Consider the following 14191-nt stretch of genomic DNA (forward strand, 5'->3'; position numbering starts at 1 on the left):
TCAAACCCCATTTTCCAACCAATCAAAATACTTTTAAATATTATATTATTAAAATTGGGTCGGATTTAATAATAATAAAATATATCTGAAACCCAAGCCCGACCCGTTTCTTTCCCCGTTTTATCGTTTCGTTAGAAACTCAAATTTATTTTTCACGCTTTGTCACTTCATCTGCCATAATCGATTTACATCATCAGTCCTTATCTCTTATAATTTCACCATTTTATTATGATTTACGATTTTCTCTTTAGACCATTCACAATTTTTTACCAAAAATAAGCCTAGTATCTTACCAAACTTCAAGAATCTTTGTTGGTAACAAGCTCCGTTGCTCACGAAAATGATACACTTGACGCTTTTAAGAACTAACATGGTTCTATTTTATTTGTTTGAAATTTAATGTTTTTTTGGAAAACTAACAAAGTTATGTTTTGTTAATTCATAAATAAACAACGGCGTCAACAATAATGATGGGAGGTAACATATTTCATTAATCGTGTATAACGTCATTCATATTACTACAGTTCTAATGTGATGCCACTTTACATGATAGATATTGTACAACAACTCTAATGTGAAGTGTGTTTTACATGATAATTGTTGTACAATAGCTCTAATGTGAAGCGAGCTTTACACGATAGTTGTTGTACAACAACTCTAATGTAAAATGTGATTTACACGATATCTGATGTACAACAACTCTAATGTAAAGCGCGATTTACATAATAATTGATGTACACCAACTCTAATGTGAAGCGAGATTTATACGAGAGTAATTGTACAATAACTCTAATGTGAAGTGATTTTTACACGAGAGCTATTGTACAATGACTTTAATGTGAAACGAATTTTACATTATAGAAGCTCGTATTTCACGATATCTGATGTACAATAACTCTAATATAAAGGAATTTACACGATAGTTTCTATACAAAAACTCTAATTATATAAGATTTTCACTAGCAAATTATTTTTTTCATGATCTAAAATTGAGAGTGAATATAGAAGTTGCCTCCGTCAATTAAATTTGGATGAAAACGGTTAGAAGGAAGAAGATGCCTATGAATTCTATTTAGTATACGCTGAAAAAGTTCGATTTGGTATAAGGCGCATTTCAAAATACAATGATTAATCAGGTCCAATACTACAAAGGTTTTTTTTGTTGTAGTGCACAATGTCAAAGAGGAAATGACAAAAGATATGTTTGTGTCAAATGTAGTCGTCCTTAAATAATGTTTAGTTGTGAGGCTAAATGGGGATAAAGAGGGGAATATATAGAATGTTTAAAGTAGTGGACTTTGTATGTGAGCATAAACATCCTCTTATAAATCCAATTAAATCTCACATTTATAGATGTCATCGGAATATATTTGTTTCTATAAGTTTATAAATTGAGACGACATTTGATGTGAGAATCCTTCCAAAGACATCACAACACTCTATGGCGAAACAAGTAAGTGGGAGGGACAATTTATGTTTTATTTCTAAAGATTACAAAACTTACTTGTGATGAACTAGATATTGTAGGATTGTGGATACAAAGGGTGTGTTAGAATATTGCAGAAAATGCAATTTTGATGGGAAAAATGTATATTCGATTCCCTAATTGATTGAAAAACTTAGGAGTAAATAAAGTACAAGTACAAGCAGATATAAATAACACAATGAGCACACGATATTTTACGTGGAAAATATTCTCAAATTAAGGTGTAAAAACCACGGGAGTTTACGTCTAATTTAAGCTTCACTATAATCAAATGTCGGGAATAAAATAAGGTATAACAACCTTTTAATATCGTAGAAAGATAAAAGGGCATAACCAAAAAAATATAAACTTTTTTGTCCCAAAGAAGTCAAATAAAAAACTCAAATTAGGCAGAAATTTTAAGCCCCAAAAATCAAACTTCGAGACGTCCAAACCTTGATTCGACCGTTGATAATGTAAAGGAATAAGTTACCAACCTATCGACAAAATCTTAATGCAATCGGACTCCATTTGAATCTTCGATTGTCAGTTTGATGAACCCTACGCGGCTGTAGGCGAAAATCAACTACTAGATTTTCTTTTTCTTCCTCTCTTTTAATTTATGACTTCTTCTTCTTAATGATAGATGTCGCTCTTTAAATACTAGAGTTATTAGGTTATAACATAACTCCTTAAAATATTATATTACCCTAAATGAATTAAAAGTGAACTTGAACCACTATTTGACATTTTTCATAGTTGGGAGCCCAGACAAAACCCAACAAACTGATCTTCCCTCACAATTGTTGGGAATAATGTTGTCAACCCAACGATTAAACAACAAAACTTGAACTTACTTTGTGGTAGTGCCTTAGTCATCATATCAGTGTCATTATCGTTTGTATGCACCTTTTTCTAAAATTAACAACTTTTCATCTAACGCATCTCGTATTCAATGATACCTTACATCAATGTGTTTAGATCTAGAATAAAATGTTAAATTTTTTGCTAAATAAATATCACTTTGACTATCACAGAGAAGCGCGTACCACTCTTGCACAATACTAAGTTCAAATAGCATTTCTTAACCAAAATAAGCTCCTTAAATGCTTTTGTTAATCTAATAAGTTCAGCTTCCGTGGTTGACAACGCAACACACTTTTGTAGCCTCGATTGACAAGAAATATCCCCCCTCCAAAATTAATCAAGTAGCATGAAGTGAATTTTCTTGAGTCAACTTTACCTATCATATCTGAGTCTGTATAACCAAATAAATTCAGACTCTCATTTCCAAGGCAATGTGCCTCAGAGATACCTCAATAGCCACTTTCCAATATTTTGTTCCTGGATTTGAAAGAAACCTGTTGACAATACCAACAACATAAGCTATATTTGGTCTCGTGTTAACCATAGCATACATAACACTACCTACAGCTGAACTATAGGAAACATTCTTCATATATTTCTTCTCATCATCGTTTAAAGAACTATATTCGGAAATCAATTTAAAATGAGTCGCAAAAGGTGTGTCGATACTTCTAGCATTCTCCATATTGAATGTTTGTAATACTTTCTCAATATATTTTTTCTAAATCTTCAACATATTTATGGGTGCTCCGTACGACTTTCAAGCGAGTTCAATCGGATAGTACTCTATTTGAGTTTTAAGGGCTACTTTGGCTACTTTTGAGATAGTCAAGGAAACGACTTACCTACCATTATCTTTATTTGTTTTCTAAATCCTCATTTCACTCTTCGTATTCTTTTTTTATCCGTCATTCGCTAGAGGAATCAAAAGGTCTACCACTTATCTCAATGTGATCATAATGAATTCTGTAAAAGTATTTGATTATTTTCAATGCCTCTAGTTTTGATGTAAGGTATTGACGTTTGATCTGATCAATGTTAGATTTTTACCTAAGCTAAAAGTATAGATGAATGTCATTGACCCGCCTAGGTTAGCTTTCTACCTAAGTTAAAAGTTTTGAATGAATGACGTTGACCCGCCTGGATTAACTTCTACCTAAGCTAAAATTCTTGAATGAATGACGTTGACCCGACTGTGTTAGTTTTTTACCTAAGCTAAAAGTCTTAAATGAATGGTGTTGACCCACCTATGTTAACTTTCTACCTAAGCTAAAAGTTTTGAAGAGGGGTGTTAACCTGACTAGGTTATTTTCTACATAAGCTAAAAGTCTCGAAAGAGTTGATGTGACCTGGTTGTGATTAATTTTTACCTAAGCTAAATGCTTATAATTTTAAACATCATTCTTACTTTGATAAAAATGATCTTTGTGTTAAATAGGGGTTTTGTATTTTTTGTTTTATTATAATTAGAACCGAACCCATGACAGGTTGCCTACATATTCTCATAAAATGAAAAATCATGTCCAACGCAGTTCTAGTTACAAAAAAGTTGAAATTGAAATTATCCTTGTTGTTGTGCCCTTAGTGATAACATAGAAAGTTTTATTTTTGGACATTATTATGACTAAACCCATAATAGGTTGTCTACGTATTCTCATAAAAAGTAAAATCAGATCCAACATAGATCTAGTTACAAATGAAATAAATTTGTTTGGTTTTTGGTTTTTGGTTTTTGGTTTTAGGTTTTATTGGAGACCGAACCTCGTGAGAAACTTCCTACGTACTCTCAAAATATGAGAAAATATAGTCCAACTTAGTTCATTTTACAAAAAAAAAAGTCAAATCAACATTGTCGTGAAATGTCTCCTACCTTTGTCCTTACGTTTCTTATTTCTGATGTCATTGACATGTAACTTAAACATTGAATGTCTGTTGTCTACACTCAGCTCAACTCTTTCACATTGTCACCATATATATCAATAATGATAATTAGCTTTTCATCTTCAACAATCAAACTTGACGATTTGTTTGCCGTCTTTTAGATATTCCCATGCTTCAATTAGATTCACTATATGAGTTGGTAGGGGATTCATTTTGGCTTCTGGGGCTTGGATGATCTTTTCATCGATAAGTTTCTAAATTATGTCTCTTAGTGAAAAACAATAATTAGGCATGTGTGTTGGGTCAAATTATTTTGACTAAGTGTCAAAGTAGTTTGACTATTGGAATTTTGATGATGAATGTATATAAAACTCAATCTATGCCGTCTAATTATTTTTGGTGCAGGTATATCGAAAACATGTTATATTAGACTTAGTCTTAATGAGGTTCATTAGACTGATTTTGCATTAGATGCATTGAGTTAGACGTAGTTAGACGTGAAATCTAACAAACGTAGTTAGACGTGCAGTCTAACAGACGTAGTTAGACGTGCAGTCTAACAGATGAGAGTTAGACGTGAGGTCTAACTTCTTCAGATTAATCTGAAGGGATGTATAGTTAGACGTGCAGTCTAACTAATGGAAGTTAGACGTGCAGTCTAACTCCTTCAGATTAGTCTGAAGGGATGTCATATTAGACGTGTTGTCTAATCCCATTATACCAGGTGGTCTAATGGATCCTGCTATTAGACGAGAGTGTCTAAGTGAAATATGTCTAATGCTAGGCTTAAGTAGTTGCTTAAAGCTGACACCCGTCTACCCATGATCAACTAGCTGTACGCTACTCGTGCTCCACTTTTCTGTGAAGATCAGTACGACAGCTAGTTGCAACCAATTGATTAATTCCACGTAAGAAAATATTCTTCCCACTACTTTTTTTTGCAGGAATATCCTTGAAGAATATTTGGCGCACTACTAGATTGGTACGACCACATTCTTAGTGCTCAGAGTCTGCTGTGTACTATGGAGGCGCTCCAATGGAAGCTCGTCACGTGTCATTATGAAGATTCAATCGTTAGTACCTGCTCCTTATTTAAAGAGTCTCAAGGATAACGGACGAACTACCAGACAACTTTGTTGAATATTGTGAATTACGAAAACTTACTGTTAGCTACTTTCTTACTTTACTAAGTGTTCAATCAAGAGAGACATAGAATCAAAACACTATTTTAGCTGAGTGATATTCTTCATCATATTGTAAGTTGAACAAAGTATGTTCTGTTCAACAGTGAGCTATTAGTGCAACTGTATTTGATTTAAAGCATATTATAGTGAATCCTTCCGGTGGTTGGAAGAAGGGTGATGTATGAGAGTTTGCTCCGAACATCCATAAACAAACTGTTGTGTTGTTTCTTTCTGTCATCTTTTCATTCTTTCTTCTTAGATTCAAACCCAAGCAAACATTTACGCACTTGAATCGTTCAAGAGTTTGCAAGGGTTTGCGCAGAATAGAAAGTTATCTAAATCCTTAACAGGATTTCTATCAAATCGTTTTCCCTAAGTCGTTATCAATCGCCAGACCCCCGTCTCTATTGATTACGCCGATCCTATCAATTGGTATCAGAGCTCTGTTTTCTATTCTCAAGATTCAAGAACCTGAATCATGTCTATCATCAACGAGATCCCTATTTTGTCAAGAGACAATTGTGACTATTGGATGATGAGAATGCAAGCTCACTTCGATGCTCTTGACTGTGATATGTGGAGCGTCATTACTGATGGCCCCATAAAGATTTCGAAGCTAAGGTGTGAGTGGACTATTGAAGATAAGATGACCAACAATCTGGATAATGTGGCCAAAAATATTTTGTATCAATCGATCAACATGAACATATTCTACGAGATTAAGTCATGTTCATCTGTTAAAGAAATATGGGAGAAGCTGATCCAGATCTATGGACGAAATATTCAAGCCAAGAAGAATTAGAAGGACCAGAAAGTCTTCATGTGTGTTGAAAACAAATCCAAATGGGCCGACAACGATTCGAAGGTGTCTCCTACTGAAAAAAAGACTGAAGTTGTAACATGCTTGATGGCAGACGATCAATCCAATCGGCTGTTCCAGACATATGATAGGAAATAGATGGCTTCTCACCGATATAACAGATTGTTCTAGACCTAAGATCATTTTGGTGATAACAAGAAGGGTAAGACCATGGGTAAGGGTAAGATTATCTATGGTAATCTAACCATTAATGATGTGTTACTTGTGAATAACTTGTGCTATAACTTGATTAGTATTAGTCAACTATGTGATAATGGCTTGTCAGTTGATTTTCAAACTCATGCATGCTTAGTTAAGGATCAACATGGTAATACTTTACTAACTGGTAGTAGAGTAGGAAATTCATATAAAATGAATTGGCAAAAAGAATCTTCTGATCATATGTGCATGATTGCCAAGAACGACCAGAAATGATTATGGCATAAAAGGTTGAACCATTTAAACGTCAAAACAATCAACAACATTTGTTCAAACAATTTAGTTATTAGTTTACCTAAACTTTAGTTTTCAAAGGGCAAGGTATGCTCTGCTTGCCAGTTAGGTAAACAGGGCAGATCATTGTTCAAAAGTAAAGAAAAATCTCAATCCAGCCATTGCTTAGAATTATTACATATGGATCTGTTTGGTTCAATTCCTGTAAAGAGCCTAGGAGGAATGAGATTTGCCCTAATTGTTATTGATGATTTTTTCTCAATTTACATGAGTAGCATTTTTTCCATCAAATGATAAAACTGCTGAAAATTTGATTAGAATATTTAAAAGAATTCAGAATAAAAAATTATTGAACATTGCATGCATAAGAAGTGACAAGGGAACAAAGTTCACTAATAGATACCTTTCATCTTATCTCGAGGAGTCCAGAATTAGGCACGAGTTGTCTAGTGTCAGAACTCCACAGCAGAATGGTATTGCTGAGAGAAGAGTGAGGATTTTGAAGGAAGCATCGAGATCTATGCTGGATGAATCAGACGTACCTCAGAGGTTCTGGGCAGAAACCATAAACACTTCTTATTACACACAAAATTGGTCAATAATTAACAAACGTTTTGATAAAACTCCATATGAATTGTATTATGGAAGAATTCTCACAGTTTCTTACTTTAAAGTATTCAGGTGTAAATGTTTTATTCATAACAATGGAAAAGTTTATTTGACCGTTTTTTATGCTAAAGTAGATGAGGGATTCATGTTGGGATATTCCTCAGTAAGCAAGGCTTACAGAGTATACAACAACAGAACACAAACCGTTGAAGAATCTCTCTATGTAGTCTTTGATGAGCCTGTTGAGAGCAAATACATTGATCCCATTGACCTTGCTGACAAACTAGAAGCGACAAGTCTTGAGTTTGTAAGTGAGGAAGAATCTCTAGATAAACGGATTTCGCTGTCTGACCCTATGGCTGATCCGGTTGAGGTTCAACTAGATGTACAAACTCTTGTTCAACAAACTGTTGAAAGTTTAGACGTCGCGAGTCACCTGTTCAAATGACCAATCCCCTTGGATCCAACTTCAGATGGAACATAAATCATCCAACTGAATTGATTATCGGAAATCCTTTCTCTCCTCGAAGGACAATTCGTCAATTGATGATGAGATGACCAATTCTGCCTTTATTTCTCAGATTGAACCCAAGAAAATTGGTGAAGCAGTGGTTGATCCAGATTGGATAAATTCTATGCAGGAGGAGTTAAACCAATTTGTGAGAAATAAAGTGTGGCATTTAACTCCTAGACCGACTGACCAGTCAGTCATAGGAACAAGATGGGTCTTTAGAAATAAGCTTAGTGAATATGGATTAGTTATTAGAAACAAAGCCAGTTTAGTTGCTCAAGGATACAGACATGAGGAAGGTATCGACTTTGATGAGTCTTTCGCACTTGTAGCAAGACTTGAGGCAATTAGAATCTTCCTAGCATATGCATCATTTAAGAACTTTAAAGTCTTTCAGATGGATGTGAAAATTGCATTTTTAAATGGCAAATTAAATGAAGATGTCTATGTTGAACAACCCCCTGGTTTTGTAGATCATACGTCACTAAATAATGTTTATAAACATGACAAAGCCATGTATGGTCTGAAACAAGCTCCTAGAGTTTGGTATGACACTTTGACTGAATTTCTGTTTGATCATGATTTTGTTATCGGAACTGTGGATAAAACTCTATTTAGATTCACTAAAGACTCTCACATTCTTCTTGTTCAAATATATGTTGATGATATTATATTTGGTTCAACTAATCCCAAATTCTGTGAGAAAATTGCTAAGTTGATGCATGACAGATTTGAAATGAGCATGATGGGAGAATTAACTTTCTTCCTCGGGCTTCAAGTACGTCAACTGGAGAAAGGAACCTTCATAAATCAGGCCAAGTATACCATAAAACTGCTAAAGAAGTTGGGATGGAGAACTGTTCTACCGCAGCCACTCCAATGAGCTCTTCTACTAAATTGGATAAAGATGAAGGTGGCCAAAGTGTAGATGTCATAGCCTATAGAGGACTAATCGGATCCTTCCTCTATGTTACTGCTAGTGGACTAGATATCCAATTTGTTGTTGGTGTCTATGTAAGATTTCAGGCAAATCCTAAACTCTCTCATTTTACTACTGCTAAACGCATTCATAAATATTTAAAGGGAACTCAAAATGTGGGACTGTGGTATCCGAAGGATTCCAGATTTAATTTGACCAGTTTCTCATATGCAGATTATGCAGAGTGCAAAATTGATAGAAAGAGAACAAGTGGAATTTTCCAGTTCCTTGGAGATCGTCTTATCTCATGGTTCAGCAAGAAGTAGGCGTCGGTTACCACGTCTACAGCTGAAGCAGAGTATCTTGTTGCTGGCAGTTGTTGCTCTCAACTTTTGTGGGTTCAACAACAGCTTAGAGACTATGAAATTGAGGCTGATGAATCTCCAATTTTAAGTGAAAACATTAGTGCTATTACAATCACCTATAATCCAGTTCTGCATTCTCGGACAAAGCATATCGAAATCAGGCATCACTTTATCCGAGAGCATGTCAATCAGAAGCAGATTCGTCTTGAATATATTCCTACATATCAACAAACAACAAATATTTTTACGAAGCCTCTGCCCGTAGCTATATTTTCTCATTTTAGAAATATTTTAGGCCTTGTTGATCTTGATTGATGTTGTTATGCGCATAAATTAAGGGGGAACAAATTTTTCAAAACGTAAATGGACAGACAAGAAGATAGAGGTCTTAATATGTCCAATAGATTAGAAGTTTAAGAAGTATAACTACTTATATGTACGTCTACTCTAGCAGTTTCTATCTTCTTTTGGGAAATCATGTTTTGGTCTTGTAACATGCGAGGTTAGACGTATACGTCTAATAGACGTTAGACATTTTTACGTCAAGAGCAAGTGGAAGCTCACGTCTAACCAGACACACATGCAACACGGGTTGCTTATGCATAATTAGACATGTCGTCTAATAGACAGAGTTTTCAAGTAGAAATGAAAAATGTGAAAAGTAGAATTAACGTCTAACTACTTGTGTACTTAGACTTTTCATCTTCTGGCTATCTGGACAGCTATCATCTGCATATGAATCTGTCCATGTACCATTTTCCCGCCTAAAATAAACCAGTCACCTCTCAAATAAATTTAAGACAGGTGTCTCTCAATTTGTCAAGAGTGACTGACATTTCTGATATTATTTCCACTTATACGTCTAATATTAACTGCATGCTTTCATGATTAATATTAACAGTTGTGTCCCTAGGGAATAGGTCTGTGACTCTTTGACGGTTGATATAATTATTAGATATTAACTACACGTTAGGTTCTTCATATTTAATGAATGGTATTACTCAAATGGGTAAGTATTCCTAAGTCCATATCTCTCTCTGTCTAAAATTTGAATCGTCAAGATGACTTCCTTTTCTCCAAAATCTCTGCAGGTAGATTTCCAATCTGTATATTCTACTCCAATCCGTGGAATGGTTCAAATGTTTGAATCATTAGAAGCCTCTGGGTTGAAGAAGTTTCTTCGCCCCCACTGCATCTATCACGAACAAATCATTCGTGAGTTCTTTGAAACCGCCAAGTTTTACAACGACAAATATATCTGCGGGATTGTTCTCGGTAGAATGTTTTGTTTTGATGAAGATACTTTTGGCATGTTCTTCTTTCTCCCAACCGTAGGAATCCATGAGTTTCCTCCCTCCTCTCCTGAAATCCGGTCGGAGATGATGAGTGTCTTCTCATACGCGACCCTTCCAGTAAAGAATCACGGGAAGAGTAGCTTTTTGAAAGTTGAGTACGCCTTACTCAGCGACATCATCTCCAAATCTCTCCTTGCAAAAGATTCCTCTTACACTTACTGTTCAAAAGTTTTTGAGATGATGGTGGCTATTACAAGGGGTGTTGTCATCAACTAGAAGAAAGTTCTCTTCGAGAATCTGGTCAGAATGCTCTGTTCCAGGAAGACGATCTTCGGTTTTAATGCTCCTCTTGGTGCATTTCTTTGTTTTCTTCTCGATGAATTTGGTCATGGGTATCATTCATCCTCAAAAACCCTAAATAGCCAGAAGATTGTTGACTATGTTCTTAGGGTAAATAAGCTCAAATCAAAGAAACGGGATAGAGGTGTCTACAACTCCGCTCTAACCGCAGTCTTAGAGACTTCTTAGGTTGTAGATTCTTCTTCCTTGATGATGTTAAAAAGGGGAAAGAAATAAAGAGAAAGGAGGAGGATAGGAATTATTTTGTTTTTGTTGTTTTCAAAAGATGTTGTGTATTCCTCTTGAAAAACACTCTTGATTTTGACTCTATCTGATATTTTTATTTGATAATGGTATTATTTATGACGGCTTGCCTTTGATGGCTTCTTTCTTCAGTGCGTTGTTATATCTCATTCCAAAAGCGATCAAGTCCTCCATCAAAATGTAGTTTTTGACCGTCATGACTTTGGTGTACGCTACATTCATATTAATGTAGATCATATTTACTTGAGTTTGTTCGTTCGACCTTCCACCTATAGCCATATGATTCAAAGATTTCACATACACCCTACTTAATACTCCTAAGCTTTCTCTCAAGCTTGTCCACCTTCAAGAACATACTGAACTAGCTTATGAAAACATTGATTAGATATTCAATAGTTTGGTGTTGGGATATGTTTTGGCATATATACCACTCGGGTTAAAATTCTTCAAGATACCGAGGTAACAATTGTAACACCCTAGGCTCCTTAAGATGCAATTACATGATGTTTGTCAAGTAAATGTTCATATAAATTGTCGGATCCTTATTCCCAACATACTTGGTCAGATGTGATAATTTCAGTCCATGAGGGATCACATCACTCTTTTTTGCCTCCAATTTGTATTTTCAATTGTCCCGTATGTGTCGACTTTCCTTTAGTTATGGCATCACTTTGCGCTTTCATTTTGATCGTCCCTAGTTCAAGGTTGGTTCACAAAACCTCCATCTGTAAACCCGTTTTTTTAAGTTTAAATTGGAGTATTTTCAATATAAAGTGAATAAAAAAAATTAGTTCAACCAAAATTTTCAAAATCATGTTAGCCTTGAATCTCTACCCAAATATTTACAAAATTAAGTTGTAAATGAAATATAATAAACTTAAATATATAAAAATTAAAATTTATAAATAAATAAAATTACGGACAAAATAGGAGAGTAGGTTTTATATAATTTTTATAAACTTTTAGAATTTTTTAAACATCTAATTAACCCCCACACTAATGTAGAATTTATATATTTTATTATAATAAATTTAATTTCTCTTATAATGTATTTTATTTTAATATATTATATTTGTGAAATTAAGTAATTTATAAATATGTAGAGACATAAATTTGGTAATAATAATAAATAAAAAAATGTTGGACGAATTCATTGAAAAAATATGGAAAGACGAACTTAATATTAATTATTGATGGTTGGCTTCCATCACGCCGCCTCCTTCACCTTGGCCGCCGCCCATGACTTCCCTATCCATTTTCAGAATTTAACGAAAAACATAAATTTCAACTATTAAATTGCTTAAATTAATAATTAAAAAATATAATTATAAAATTTAAATAGTCACTATAATAATTCAATAATTAAAACCATAAATAACCTGACTGTTTCTTTTTAAACAATTAAAAAATCCTCAAATAACAACATCAAACAAGGTATTTTTCAAATATTCAATAGAAACCCTTCACAAATAACCAACATCAAACAAGCCCTAGTAAACTCAGTTAACTTCCACGGAACTGTTCGAGGATGACAAATTAAAACAACTAATTCCATTAATTAATATATAGTACAAGGTTAATAACCAGTAGTTTTTCCTTTTTAAAATGATCAACATTATAATAATATATCAAGACTTGTTGTATCATTTTGAATTGGTATTTGGTATTGATATTGCATGCATGGAATAAAACTAGACTTACATACATGGAATGGACAAACCAAATTTCCACGTGAGTTCATACTGGTTCAATGATGACGACCATTAATATTTTTTGGAAGGATTATTGTTTGGTTTTGGAAATAATAGGATTATTCCAGACAATTTTAGGTTAAGAAACAAAAAAAAAAAATTAGCATTGTTCTTGCATAATGACAATATATATACATAATTAGTTTTATAAATAAATTTTTAATAGTGTTATTTACCTATTAATAATTTTTAATTAATTTAATACTTAATTATAACTATTTTTTAATTAAATAGTTAGTGTATAAAAATATTTAATTATATATAACTAATAATAATATATAACTAATATTTTTTTATTTTTTTTATTAATGTAACGTCTATTATTATTTCAAATAAATTCTCTATCTTATGAGTCGGTGCCTAAAAGACCAAATATCACGAGTTCGATTTTCACTTTAACACTTTAAATTAAATTAATGTGAAGGTTATATAGAAGACCGTGTCAGTTTTGTCCATTTAAAAAAACAAATAATTATATAGGGGTTTGGAAATTCTATGAAAGTGGCAAAAAAATTTCAGAGAATTATTCCTATAAATTACCCCATAATTTCATTAGCATAACACCACCTAGCTATCTACCTACATACAGAAGTACTACAATTAATATAATCCCACTTACCAAACTCAGCTAATTGTTCTAAGGAAGATCCAACAGTATGGGGCTTTACCATCTCTCACTAGCATTAGTTGTGACATTCATGGCCATGTCAATGCTTCCTCAACTCTCAACTGCCCAAAACTCCCCCCAAGACTATGTTGAGGCCCACAATGCTGCCCGGGCTCAGGTGGGAGTCGGGCCCATCGCTTGGGATGAAAACGTAGCCGCATTTGCTAGAAGTTACGCCAGCCAGAGAGCTGGGGACTGTAATCTCATGCACTCAGGCGGACCATATGGCGAAAACCTTGCAAAAGGTTTCCCGAACTTCACGGGGAGAGATGCTGTGAATATGTGGATCGAGGAGAAACCCTTCTACGACTATGACTCAAACACATGTGTCGGAGGTGAATGCTTACACTATACTCAGGTTGTGTGGCGTGATTCAGTAAGACTAGGATGTGCTAGGGTTCAATGCAATGACGGTTCGTGGTTCGTCACTTGTAACTATGATCCTCGAGGCAACTTTGTTGGAGAGAGACCTTACTAGAAAACTGAAACTCGCAGTTTTAATTAATATAAGTATGAATAAACCTTGTTTGTATTTAATTAAAGATGTCGTTTATGCGGCGACTTTATTTAAACAAACTCTAGTATGTTATGAAAAAATAAACTATAAATATGCCTAATATTTATTCAATAAAGAATGTTTCTAATATTTGTTTTTATGTTTGATTGCTAATAATTATGTTTTTTTAGCTTTGTTTAATTGTCATCATTTAATCATTGTTAGAGTTTGTCTAATTTTGATTTTTGACTCTTTCACTTTTGAAA

At 33.9% G+C, this 14191-nt stretch overlaps 1 protein-coding gene across 1 annotated transcript; it reads left to right on the forward strand.

The window, feature by feature from the left end:
• Window positions 1-13391: 13391 nt before the first annotated feature.
• On the forward strand, window positions 13392-13945 carry LOC124921809 (basic form of pathogenesis-related protein 1-like). The gene has a single exon (XM_047462510.1). It carries the CDS (start codon window positions 13419-13421, stop codon window positions 13905-13907), a length of 489 nt encoding a protein of 162 aa, XP_047318466.1. The 5' UTR covers window positions 13392-13418; the 3' UTR covers window positions 13908-13945.
• The last annotated feature ends 246 nt before the right edge of the window (window positions 13946-14191 follow it).

The sequence above is a fragment of the Impatiens glandulifera genome, chromosome 1 (genome assembly GCF_907164915.1).
Source record: "Impatiens glandulifera chromosome 1, dImpGla2.1, whole genome shotgun sequence".
Taxonomy (NCBI): domain Eukaryota; kingdom Viridiplantae; phylum Streptophyta; class Magnoliopsida; order Ericales; family Balsaminaceae; genus Impatiens; species Impatiens glandulifera.